Source organism: Rana temporaria, chromosome 6 (assembly GCF_905171775.1).
Source record: "Rana temporaria chromosome 6, aRanTem1.1, whole genome shotgun sequence".
Lineage (NCBI taxonomy): Eukaryota > Metazoa > Chordata > Amphibia > Anura > Ranidae > Rana > Rana temporaria.
The window spans coordinates 44,990,178-45,003,806 of record NC_053494.1 but is presented as its reverse complement, the minus strand read 5'-3'; the positions used below and the strand labels follow the sequence as shown (position 1 = coordinate 45,003,806).

The window sequence follows — 13,629 nt, the reverse complement described above, 5'->3', positions numbered from 1 at the left end:
TAGGATGTACTTACTTTTTCTATTTGCATTTTCCTTTATTTATATTATGAAAAATAATAACCCTTGCCATTTTTATTTGTCATTTGTTCAAGCATATTACCTTTTATCTGTAGGATTTGTCTGATAAAAGATCTAATGTTTGCCTGTTCAAATATGTTGGAAAAGTCATGACTTTCCATTGGGTTATTCTTGCTCAGCTTATGAGTGTTAGCATGCTTTTTGAGAGGAATTTTATGTAAGGCAGCTTGTTTTTTAGGTTACACAGGCCTTTATGGGACTGTATATGAATATATGAGTTATTAAACATCATAGGTAAGGCCAGACTGCAGCACGTTGCAGAGCACTGTGGGTATATGCACATCCGTTCTCATGTGTGTTGTTGCAGTCTCTATGACCGTTGGCTATTTATATTCTGTGTTGTGAATGCTTTGCTGTTCTTTTTGGCTACAGGTTGATCTAGTCGTGTGAATGTTCTAATTCTCTGATTGGCTACAGGTTGGTTTTTAAAATGCCCATTTTGAAGTGTGTTACTTGCATCCATAAAGAAAATGATACAGTTAACAGGATTGTTTATAAAAAATAAATATAGCAAATAAAAATAAAAAATTCCAACCTGTTTTACTTCTGTGCCCTAAATAGCCCATAAAATGCAGAACACCACATTTTAATAGATTATTGTGCAGCGTAGTAACTTCCACTATTCATTCATACTGCTTGTAAATGAGGCTGTGGTACATGGTGTTAGCTTCAATCCACATCTCCAGGGCCACTTTGTACCACCAGGACATCACTATGCAATTCCTCCTATTGAAAGCTGGGGCCTAGGAATACATAGTTACATAGTTAGTCAGGTTGAAAAAAGACACAAGTCCATCCAGTTCAACCACAAAAAAATAAAATAAACAATAGCGTTCCTCCCCCCATTTACAGTGCTTTTATATACACGATTAAGGCTGGGTACAAATGTGGCCATGTGTAAAGGTGTCTGTTTAAGAGAAGCCGGTCTTATGACCAGGCTCTGTTGAACGGGCATAATGGAAAACCAGCATCCAACCAACGCTGGCAGCCAGCACTGATTAGTATGTTCAGGCTAACATCGCTTGTGTTATCATGGAGATTGTCAGTTATTTTTAGTTCTGCCCGCTGGGTTGAACGAAAAAAAACTTGTACCCAGCATAGGGCACTGTCATTGCATTTTGAGATAGAATGCTCTATTCTCTGGCTTTCAGGAGAACAATGTTTCCATGATACAAGCAGTTGAACCGAAAATAAAGAGTATGCGCTGGAACCCTATAGTGTGACAACCTGCATGGAGATGTTGTTTTATACTGCTTTTATTATAGCAATGTTTGTGTTAGTAAATTGCCCCCAATACCAACTTTCACCTACAGGTGGTGGTGTGGAATGAACTTATCCCATCAGAACAATAGTTAAACACTAGGATGTTTTGGTGATATTTCAGTAAAATAGGAAAATTAAGCAGATAATACCTTAAAGTGGATGTAAACCCGATTCATGAAATTTGAGCTGGGCACATATATCTGCAGTATTTTGTTATCTCTTTTCAATGAGCTAAGTCTTATAGCTCTCTTCTGAATGGTTCCTGTTATCAGCCTGAGAACTCCTGACATATTTTTTTACTTTTTTAGACAAAAGCAGCCTGAATCTTTTGTCAAAGGAGGTTGCTAAAATAGAGTAGCAGAGAGCAGCTCCAATTACAAAACAGCTCTGAGAGTCTCTGCCTATGAGAAGAGGGGGGTGTGTGCCTTTCCTCCAATCAGCAATGTTAGCTATCTTGACTGTATGCCCAGATATCACACTCTGTGTTAACCAGGAAGAGAAAATCTCCTAACAAAATCTGAACTTTCTAAACAGTATATAAATGTGAAGACAGCAGATATACATATAAAATGTATGTAGGGAGATTTGGTTAATCTCTGTGTATCATCTGAGGCTGTTCACTTCACTGGGTGTATGGAGGGTTTACATCCACTTTAAAGTGTTACTAAACCCAGGACCCTGCATTCACTATATCTGGTTGTACACAGAACATGGAAATTCAATTATTTTAGTAAATATAAAATACCTTTTCTCATCAGCAGTATAAAGCAGTCTTGTGACTTCAGTGTCCAGCCAAGCACTGGTTAAAACTTGTAGGAGGAGTGTTCTGACTCTCCTTTGAGACCTTGACCCTCTGTCTGGACAGTGCTGATTGGCCCTGCGCTAATCACATCCACTTGCCCAAAAAACCTCTCTAGCAATACACACCAAACCTAAGCATGTCCAGCCTAACTCCAGGAAATTATCAGGGGACAGTGGAAGGAGGGGAGGATCAGAGATGCCAGGATCAAACAGCCTTTTTATGCAGAGGATTAACCCCCTAGGTTCCATAGTGACTAGAACAAGCATGATTTACTGCATATACAGTACAGGCTAATTTGTATCTGAGCACCACAAACTGAAAAAGCTATTACATTCATTTTAAATAATCACAGCAATCTCACCCATCCACCCATGTCTCCATGTTTTATTCTGTTGAAAGATCACTATGATAAACCCTCTGTTAGCATTTCTAGACCTGGTCATCTAAGTATGGACAGGGGATTCATGTAACATTTACTTCCTGGAATCCATCTGCCATTAGCTCATTCATGCAGGCAGGAGGGCGTGCTTAGTTTAAAATCACCAGATGAAAGTAAAAAATAAAATGGCCATGAAGACTCGTGGGATGTATGACATAATTTTGACCTAGACCAGAAACCAGGAAGCAACTAAAGAAATAAAAAATAAAAAAAAGTTTTAAAACAAGTAAATATAATTAATATACCTTCCTATCTATTTAAAAATGTTAGCAGCATAAGGATTAAAGTATGAAGTTCCACTTTAAATTCTTCTGTATGATGGCCACATTGAGTTTTCCATAAAATCTGTTGGCAGTTCAGATTTTTTGTCAGTAGACAGAAGAATAGGTCTAGGTTTACAGTGTTTTGGATGATAATGAATAGCAACAATTCTGCATAAAGTAGCTTTCTAAAGACTTCCAGATGGTACAGCGCAGATGAGACCTTCTGAGCCAAAGCCCCATGCAGAGAGCATGATACACACCACAACTTTGAGATTTGCTCTGCCGCTATTGTTTCCATACAGTATATGGACAATGAGCTAGTTAACCTGTCAAAAAATCCACAATTAAATGCAGCCCCCTCTTAGTACACTACACCCAGCTGACTTTGTTTAATTACATTTCTATTAAAAATAGTACATAAAATATCCTTTATATTTATTTCTTGCTTTTAAAAAGTGTAATAAAATAAGACTTTTTACGAAGTGAATATGATATTTTACAGATATAAGTACTTGCTGTATGCTCTATGTTTGGTCTTGTGATTTCAAACATACTGTACTTATGGATGCCTGCCAGGCTTTCCTGCTGCCACCTGGTGGTTAGATACTATAATGCTTTCATAGTCTACCTCCCTGATAGCTGCAGCAATCGGGAAATAATTATTCCTCTTTGACTAAGCATAATTGGCAATATTGTATCCTTGTGCTTATTTTCTATTGGTTACATAAACAAAAAATAAATATTATTTTACATATGTGATTTTAGCTGAGTTGAAACATGGTTGGGTCATATACAATGTTGATGATTCCTGAACAGAGCTATTTAAAGATCTTTTTAAAATGGTTTCTGTAATATTTTTAGCATTTGCTGAAGGTTCTATAGGTTTAATATTAAATTGTTTTGTTTTTGTTTTACCCCAGATACAAATTTTGTACTAGCCAGCTATAAAACTGAACAATGTACTAAACCACCCAGACTTTGCCGCCAAGGATATGCCTGTCCACATTATCACAATAGCAGAGACCGAAGACGCAACCCAAGAAAGTTTAAATACAGGTGCATTAAATTTGAAATATGTTTCTGTTAATCATATTTATTACTGTATATAATGCAAAGTCCTGCAGCCTATTGCCAGAAGACATTTTTTAGGCTAGAGAAAGCCTACAAAAGTGGGATACAGTGTTCTTCATAAGGATTACCAAGCATGAAGGTAGCTGTGCCTAGAAGAATGTCTCTTCATGATTTTTAGCTATTGTTCACTCTTGGAAACTGCAGAGGCCTTTACATATTAATTATACCCAAAAAAACTTTCTTTCAGAAGTACAAATACACATGCCTCTTGGTTTTTAGTCCATATTTGTTTATCCTGGATTTTTAGCTTTAATTAACTAACTATGTTTTATATGCTAATATAAATGAAGAAATTGCAGCACTGGCAAAAAAAGAAAATGCCAATAGTGCCATCCTTGCCATTTTATCTGTATGTTTTGATTGGTCACCAGTAAACAAAATGGCAACATCCAACACTAAGGAACTTTGGTAGCAGACTTTGTCACCTAATTGAGCTGTTGGTTAATTGAACTGCTCAGGTTCTGCTGCCTGGATATTGTGACATTAAACATAGTATTTCAGAATGGCAGCTTCAATCTAAAGCTAGTTTAACTTTTATTGAAACACATTTTTCCTTTCGATGCTTGTCTACTAGCAAATGATTGCTTACCCATCTCTTTCAGATCCACACCTTGTCCAAGCGTAAAACATGGAGATGAGTGGGGAGAGCCATCAAAATGTGAAAGTGGGGACAGCTGTCAGTATTGCCATTCCCGTACTGAGCAGCAGTTCCATCCTGAGGTGAGCTGTAATCCCTGTGACTGCTGTAATACAAAGTGTTCTCCTATAGCACAGAATGTATAGTATATAGCAATGCCTGTGTTTTTGTTCTATTTTCAGAATCCTAGTTAGTTAGTGTAGTACCTCTCGATCAGAAAAATTCCCATGTTTGCCTAGTGCTCAAAAATGGCACAGTTAATAATAAAAGAAAAAAAAATTCACAGTACACTGTGTAGAAATCTTAAGCAAAGTATATGAAGAGGTGGTGTTTTACCTTATTATACCATTGGAAAGCATCAGCTTTGATCTGTAGCGTTAACTTTTTTTATTTTTTTTTAAGATCAAAAAGTGTGACTTTAAGTATACCACCAAAGGTAAATGATACAATAAGTAATATAAAATAACAAGATTTTATTTTTATACATTTAAAAGGAGTATAAATAAATAAATAAAAACTTTTTGCTATTGTATGGCAAAAGAGCTAGAGTTGTGGAATCTTTAGAGACCACTCTTATAGTTTGAGGTATTTTGCGGGATAGACTGCTTCATCAGGACCTCTGATATCTGTATGAAATAAGAATTATCATTGCAACAGTATCGGTGTGTGTGTGTGTGTGTGTGTGTGTGTATATCTATCTATCTATCTATCTATCTATCTATCTATCTATCTATCTATCTATCTATCTCTATAAAGCCCATTATAAGAGAAGAGGGGGGGGGGTGTATATTATATACATATACCTTGAAATTCAACAGGTTTTCTTATTTGGATGGTAGGAATATATGCCGATACCCAAAACACGCCCTGCTGCCATGTGGGGACACAGGCTCCAAGGGGTAAACTAGACTACAATAGAGAACACTTAAAAATCTATTTTATCTTGTAACCAATCATAAAATAAGAAAAAAAAAAGAGACACACCCATATGCAGCCACCACCAGCAAGTAAATGCTTCACTCCAAGACCAAGACTGAGGGTGGACCCAGATTTCTAATATACCAAAATTAGGTATTAACCTTTTGCCAGGCAAACCAATGAGGTCTATAAAGAATTAAATGGGTGCCTACCCATATGGTCCCAGGCATACCCACTGACTGGAAGGTATATAGCGATAAGCAGAAAATTGCAATTCACCTGAGCCATAGCTTCTCATATGGTCCTATATAATGGCGTCCAAACAGGATGTGAAAGTAAGCACTGAAAATATATATATACTGGTAGGTGGTTACTCCCCAAAAACCATCCACACCCCCTGAGTGACTACCAATAAAATGTGGCAAGCTCAGGTTGTGTGGACAGGCTGCTCTGACAATTTGGATGCCACTTTATGGAATTAATGAAAGATAAATATCTGGCACTGGAGCAGCTTGAAGTAAAATCAGAGACTTTATTGTAGAGCCATCAAGACCTAAAAACAATATATTTCTACAGTAAGATTGACATGGTCTAGCCACATCAGTCTTCCTTTATAAATTGATGATTCTTAGGTCTTGATGGATCTACAAAAAAGTCTACAATTTTACTTCAAGCTGCTCCAGTGCCGGACTTTTATCTTTTATTGGCTCCCCATTTTTAATTTTTAATAACAAGAGGGAACTTTTCAGTCCCTATGGCAGACCTGGCAGACATGCAATTTGCCGAACTTGTTAGTTGCTACAATCTTCCTTTCCAGTGAAGATGAGCGAATGGAAGGTGAATCCTCAGAACTTTAGAAATTCACTAGGGAGGATGGGCAGTCACCGTTAACATTTTTCCAAGCTGGAAGAAGCCATTAAGGTTTTGGTGGAAGAGGTAGGCTCCTATTTGAAGCTAGAACCATTTCCACCGATGGACCCAAGGTCTACAGTATTGGATCCCTTCCCAAATCTAAGAAACTTAGTAGGCCCTTTCCAGTTCAGCCAAAAGTACAGGATGCCTTTTACAAGGACCAAAGTGTATACACCTATGAAATGTTTTTGCGAAGATTTAAAATCACATGTTTATTGTGAAGACAGTGTCACATAAAGTATAAAAAAAAAAAAAATGTTCCAGGGCATCGCAGGATTCCTTTTATCAAGGCAACATAGTTGACACTATGTATTCTTGCGAAAGAGACCCTGCGAGGCTCTTGTATACCTGTTCACTATGCAGCATGGAGGATGCTTGGCCTGGAACCTGGAAGACATAATGTACATTTACATTGGACCAATCAATGGTACTATGCAAAAAATTACCAGGTATGTTCATAACAAAATTGCTCAATCCGAATAGCACAAATTTTGGCAAGTAAAACAGTCTGTGTGTATGTATTGACACTATATTAGCCAGATTCAGGTAGAGATACGACGGTGTATCAGTAGATACGCCGTCGTAACTTCGAATCTGCGCCGTCGTATATTTAAGCGTATTCTCAAATTGAGATACGCTTAAATGTTGCTAAGATACGACCACCGGCGCCGTCGTATCTTAGCTGTCTATTTACGCTGACCGCTAGGGGCGTGTATGCTGATTTACGCCTATGAATACGTAAATCGGCGAGATACGCATATTCACGAACGTACGCTTGTCCGTCGCAGTAAAGATACGCCGTTTACGTAAGGCGTTTTCAGGCGTAAAGATAAACCACCAAAAAGATGGCGCAGCCAATGTTATGTATGAACGTCGGAACCGCGTAGAAATTTTCACGTTTTACGTCGTTTGCGTAAGTCGTCCGTGAATAGGGCTGGCCGTAATTTACGTTACCAATGAGTCTTTGCGGCGTAATTTGGAGAATGCGCACTGGGTTACGTCCACGGACGTCACATGCGCCATTCGTTCAAAACGTCATTTACGTGGGGTCATGCTTAATTTACATAAAACACGCCCACCTCTTCCACATTTGAATTAGGCGCGCTTACGCCGGCACATTTACACTACGCCGCGGTAACTTAGGACGCAAGTTGTTTGTGAATACTGTACTTGCCTCTCTAACTTACGGCGGCGTAGCATATATGAGATACGCTACGCCTGCCTAAAGTTAGGCACGTCTACCTGAATCTGGCTATATGTGTTTAGCTTCATGTTTTTGCTTTGGCATTTAACCCGTGTAACCAAATTTTTTAATATTTTGTTTAGATTTACAAGTCTACAAAATGCAATGATGTGAGACAAACTGGGTACTGCCCAAGAGGTCCCTTTTGTGCTTTTGCACATGTTGAAAGTAAGTAATACATTTGCAAAAAGGGAAACAGAATTTTTCCAGCTCGCTTTTTGTTTTTATTGGGACCAGTACTGCAAACCAAAGAATCTTTACTATTTATCTTTAGGAATTCCCTCTACTGAAGAGACCATGAATGTGATGATGCAATCAAGTCATTTAAAACAACCTTCTCTCTACTCTTCAGACTGTCTAGGCCTTTCCAATGACTGGAACACTAATATGAGTTGTACAAATAACATTCTGAACCACAATGAACAAACCACAAATGTAAGTATTTATTCTTTTAGCTCACAGGTCTTTGTAGATTTGTATTTATTATAAAGAAAGGTATGTATTTTGGTATTGGAGCTTGAAACTATTGGTACGCTTTTGTTTCTTTGTTTTTTGCCTGGCTGCATATTCACTTCCCTACAATTACAAGAAAAGTAAGTAAAAATATATGGGGATTTCAGTAGCTTAGTGTTGCACACAAGTGTTATGATTTTCTTAAAGAACTGAAATTTCCTAACCTGATCATGAGGATTCTGCACAACCTCTTCCATGGAGGCAAGCTGAAAAAATGCATTAATATAAAAGTTATGTTAAAAAGGATGAAAATGTGCTGAACAACGGCTCCGTATATTTGTATACAAATATAGAAAGGGGTTTTTATAATGTTTATGAATGCCCTTTGTTGTTAGGGCTCAGGTGTTTCAGCCATGGTCATGAGTCTCTATAAATCAATGACAAGCAACACGACTATCTGCATGTAACTGCACATTGGAGCGGTTACATGCGACTAGGGAAAAATGAGCGACCTGGACACAGACTTTCTCAGTCTTGGGCCACCGATCTTTCTCTAATCATGTGTGATGTGTGGTTACTTGTGAACTGCTGCAGTGCCTGTCAGCCTGTCACTGATTCCTACAGACTGCTGGTCACGGCAGATCACAAGCACCTGTGCATGTCCCCCACAGATGAATGGTAATTTTTGGCAACCTACAGCCCAAATCGACTTTGTGAACGAACCTTGAGAGGTTCACCCTTATAGTGTATAGCTAAAACTTTTTCTTAGTTTTGCTTTCAGTAGGAAAGGGTTAAAACCTTTTTTTGTAAATTTTTTTCTTCCCTATGTGGGCCCTACTAAAGAAATTTCCCTTAATTTCTACGATGATTTATCCCCATTCTTGCTTTCATTAAAACTCTACATTACAGCATTTTTCGTTTTTTTGTGTACAGGATAAAGAGAGAGGTGACTCTCCTCAGCAAGGACACAGACCTCAAAAACTTGTCTATCATAGTCTATTAAAAGAAAAAAGTTTTGCCCTTATATATACACATTAAAGAGTGTAGACTTGCTTTCAGGATACATTTAAACTTCTTAATTTTCGTTTGGCTTTTAAAAAAAACAAAGCTGCTTTTCCCATCTTTGGGGCAAATCTGTAAAAAAGACATTGCCTGGACTGTTACCGTACTGGATGAAAAGTCAAATGTGAATACAGCTTTATGTAAATATAATAAAAGCAATTAACCTCTGCAGTGGTGGGCACCTTGTTTCATGTTACAACCCCGGCAGACTGATGACACTATAAACCACCAGAGACATAGCCATCCACTCAAGCCATTGTGGCGTAAAATGTAATCCCTGCAAGCCTTCACCCTTTATGCTGCCTTTGTCACTCTCAATAATTTGTCACACAGTCCTCTTTGGCTCTTCTGTACTTTACAACTGAACCCTTTCCCTCACAAGTGTAATGCCGCGTACACACGATCGGTCAAACCAATGAGAACAGTCTAATGGACCGTTTTCATCGGTTAACCGATGAAGCTGACTGATGGTCAGTCGTGCCTACACACAATCGGTTAAAAAACAGATCGTGTCAGAACGCGGTGACGTAAAACACAACGACGTGCTGAAAAAAACAAAGTTCAATGCTTCCAAGCATGCGTCGACTTGATTCTGAGCATGCCTGGATTTTTAACCGATGGACGTGCCTACTAACGATCGGTTTTGTTCTATCGGTTAGGTATCCATCGGTTAAATTTAAAAGAAAATTGCTTTTTTTTAACCTATGGATAAATAACGGATGGGGCCCACACACGATCGGTTTTGGCCTGATGAAAACGGTCCATCAGACCTTTTATCATCAGTTTGACCGATCGTGTGTACGCGGCATTACAGTCACCTTCTTGCTCTATGCTATGCTTCCTCACATTTCAATCTCTCCCTCTCTACTGGCACCTTCCCCTCCTCTCTAAAGCATGCACTGATCTCCCCCATACTTAAAAAGCCCTCTCTGGACCCCACTTACCTGCAACTTAAGACCCATCTTCTTGCTCACATTTACCGCTAATGATTTAGAATGCCTAGTCTACTGTCTGAGCTCCTACCTCACTGACAACAACCTTCTTGACACCTTACAGTCTGGCTTTTTCTTGCAGCACTGAACAGAAACTGCCCTACTAAACTCACCAACGATGTACTAACTGCTAAAACCATTGGCCACTACTCCATACTCTTACTACTAGACATTTCTGCTACTTTTGTTACTTTTGACCACTGGCTCCTTCTCAAAAAACTCCACTCTCATGGCCTCCAAAAATTCTGCTCTTTTCAGGTTTTCCTCTTACCTATAACAGCGTTCTTTCAGTGTTGCTCAAACTATCTCCTCCTCTAAATTTCCTGTTTCTGTAGGGGTTCCCCGAAATGTTGTCCTTAGACCCCTTTTTTCTCCCTCTACCATTCCTCCCTTGGTCACTTGATTAACCCCCCAAGGCTTCCAATACCATCTCTATGCTGATGACACCCAAATCTATCTTTCTACTTCCCACCTAACCCCTTCAGTCTCCTCTCGCAAAATAAATGATTAACTGACATATCAGTATGGATGTCTCACCACTTCCTCCAACTCTTTCTAAAACTGAATTTATAATATTTCCCCCAGACGGTGCCCCCTCCCCTGACTTTTTCTATCAAGATCAATAATACAATTATCAGTCCCTCCCCTAATGCCAGGGTTTTGGGTGTAACCCTGTACTCTTCCCTGTCCTTTCAGCTCCAAATCCAATCACTGTCTGAACCTTGTAGACTTCACCTCCGTAACATCTCCAAAATATGTCCCTTTTTAATTGATTAAACCAATAAGCAACTTGTTCACGCCCTTGTTATCTCTCGCCTTGACTATTGTACCTCCCTTCTTATAGGCCTACCTCTACACAGGCTTTTCTCCTGGGGTGTATTGTGAATTCTGCTACTAGGCCATCCACTTTAGCAAGTGCTCAGTGTTTTCCACCCATCCCTGCCAATTTCCCCAACAAATAAAATTCAGAATACCAACAACAACATACAATTCCATTTTCAACTCTGCCCCTAGCTACATCACCAATTGCCTGACATCTTGTCTCTTCAGGGGAGCTTATTCCAGCCAACACTTCCACTTTCCCCTCTCTATTGGATTGTACACTCTCAGGAGCAGGACCCTCCTAACTCTCTTGTGTATGAAAGTAATAAAAGACACACCCTTTAATTTACATTGACCCTTCTATTTCTGTATATTGATAATGGCACTGCAATTATTTTATTAAAAAAAGTACCTTTTTTCCTAATCGATATCACGTGACCCAGCTATTTCCCATCCTGTCTTCAGGGAAATGTAAAGCAGGAGGAGTTTCTAGTCCTCTGCAGCTGGTCACATGTTAAAAAAAAACACAGCCTTTGGAATACAGAGTAAAAATACATAATATCAATAAACTGTTAAATTGTCATACAAATATAAATTTTAAATCAAATCTTTATTATTTTTTGGCAATACCATGGTGTGTGCTGATTTTTGTCAGTCATAGGCTGTGTCTCACCCCTCCAGCCTGTGTCTTAGAATAAGAGGGAGGTGAAGCCTCTGTCAATCCACATGTAATATCCTGCCCACATTGTGTTTAGCTGATTAGTGGGCATGGAGGAGGAGGAGGGAGGGAGTGGTCTGTCATTTACCATTGTGTATACACCCACATGTGTGACTATAGTCTGCTCAGATGTGATGGAGGTGAAATGCTCTGCATGGGAATTCACTAAAAACTGAGCATGTGCAGAGTTGCCATCACAGCTGCAAAATCCCTAGCTGAATTGGGGATATGGCTAGAAGGGGGATATGGAGAGGAGCAGGAAAAAAAATGATTTTTTAGCAAAATTTTGAAAATTAATCTCATAGTGACCGAGTGAGTATGAACAGCATGTAATGCAGAATCGATTGATAGTTTTTTATGATGTGGGTTTAGTGATGCTTTAATTTGCGTTGCTACTGTACTGTCTCCCTTTATGTTTAACCTTTTTTTATTAAGCTTTCAAGAATACTGTACAGCGCAAAACAGGATGTGTACAGCAATGTCCCAATAGCAGCGCAGTATTATAGCACACATCTAGTACTGCAGTATAACATATTTAAATTATTAAAGAGGTTGTAAACCCCAATACCCCCCCCCCAAAAAAAAACAACAACCTGTAAGACAAAGGCATAATGAGTAATGAGCTAGTATGCATCGCAATATTTGCTCATAAAATAGATTACCTTAGAATAAAGCCCTCCAGTGGAGCCCGCACACCTCTTCCCTGGTGTTTCTTCCGGGTTCACGGGTCCTGTTGCTGTGAGTGGCCTGAGCCCTGATGACATCACTCCCGCAGGAACCGCCGGTCACAGCACAGGGCTCTGAAGAAACGGCACAGACGATCCGTTCCTTCAGAGTGCATGTGCCAATGATGTAATTGATGGTGTGTACAGTAAATATCTCCTAAACAGTGCAAGTTTAGGAGATATTTACATTACCTATAGGTTAGGCTTACCTATAGGTACAAACAAACCAGGGGAGTTTACTTCCTCTTTAAAAGAAACAGTCAACCTTGAGGGTACCATAGGAAAATCAAAAAGCATCAGTTTACTCTCTGCTACTCAGCTGTCTAGTCAGGTCAGCAGTAAGCAAGCAGTAACTAAGATCACTAGTATGGCATACTAGTGAACTAAACGGGGCACCAAATGAGTGTAAGTGGGAATACAAGCATGTAGTGTACAGAGAGAGGGCAAGAGGGGTCATACTTGCAACAAGGGGAAGGGGGGAAAAAAGAAAAATGGTAGGGTTGTTGTTTCCATGGAGGTTCCAGGCTCAACCCAGTATTCAATCCTTGCTGGATACAAAGAATGTAAAATGTGAAGAGAATTGAAAGTGGGACCACTGTCTCCCTTTTTATATTGTAAAGTGCGGGGCAAACTGTTAGTGCAATATAAATTCTTAATAATGTTATTGTGACCAAATATTCGCATCAAACTCCTAAGAGCTGGTTCACACAGGGGCGGCGCGACTCGGCAAGGCGATTTCAAGACGACTTCTCAGGCGACTTGCAAAATGACTTCTGTATTGATGTCAATCAATGCAAGCTGCCCCGAGTCGCCCCCAAAGTCATATAAAAACCCTTTTCTAAGTCGGAGTGACTTGAGTCGCTCCTATTAGAGCGGTTCCATTGAACAGAGCGGCGCGCTACTTGTCAGGCGGCTGAGTCGCCTGACGAGTCGCCCCTGTGTGAACCGGCTCTAATGTTCATGCTTGGCTAATACATAATAATACAATATAATTGTACTCTATACAGCCCTGGAAGGGCCCAGAGCTCCTGCACGTTCACCATAATGTCACTTTAAAGCAAAAAATCTGAAAATCACAAAAATATAGTGTTTTGGTAGAAGAGACTTTGTGTCTCTTCTACCATAAAAAATTATTTGCCTTATGCCCTGTACACACGATCGGTCAATCCGA

At 39.3% G+C, this 13,629-nt stretch overlaps 1 protein-coding gene across 4 annotated transcripts in view; it reads left to right on the top strand.

The window, feature by feature from the left end:
• Nucleotides 1-13,629, top strand: part of UNKL (unk like zinc finger) — a 128,447-nt gene that overhangs the window by 66,475 nt on the left and 48,343 nt on the right. For all 4 annotated transcript variants that reach the window (XM_040356733.1, XM_040356732.1, XM_040356730.1 and 1 more), the window contains 4 exons: nucleotides 3,766-3,901; nucleotides 4,579-4,696; nucleotides 7,770-7,854; nucleotides 7,961-8,121. In XM_040356733.1, coding sequence (XP_040212667.1) covers nucleotides 3,766-3,901; nucleotides 4,579-4,696; nucleotides 7,770-7,854; nucleotides 7,961-8,121 — 500 coding nt within the window. The remainder of the gene's footprint in view (nucleotides 1-3,765; nucleotides 3,902-4,578; nucleotides 4,697-7,769; nucleotides 7,855-7,960; nucleotides 8,122-13,629) is intronic.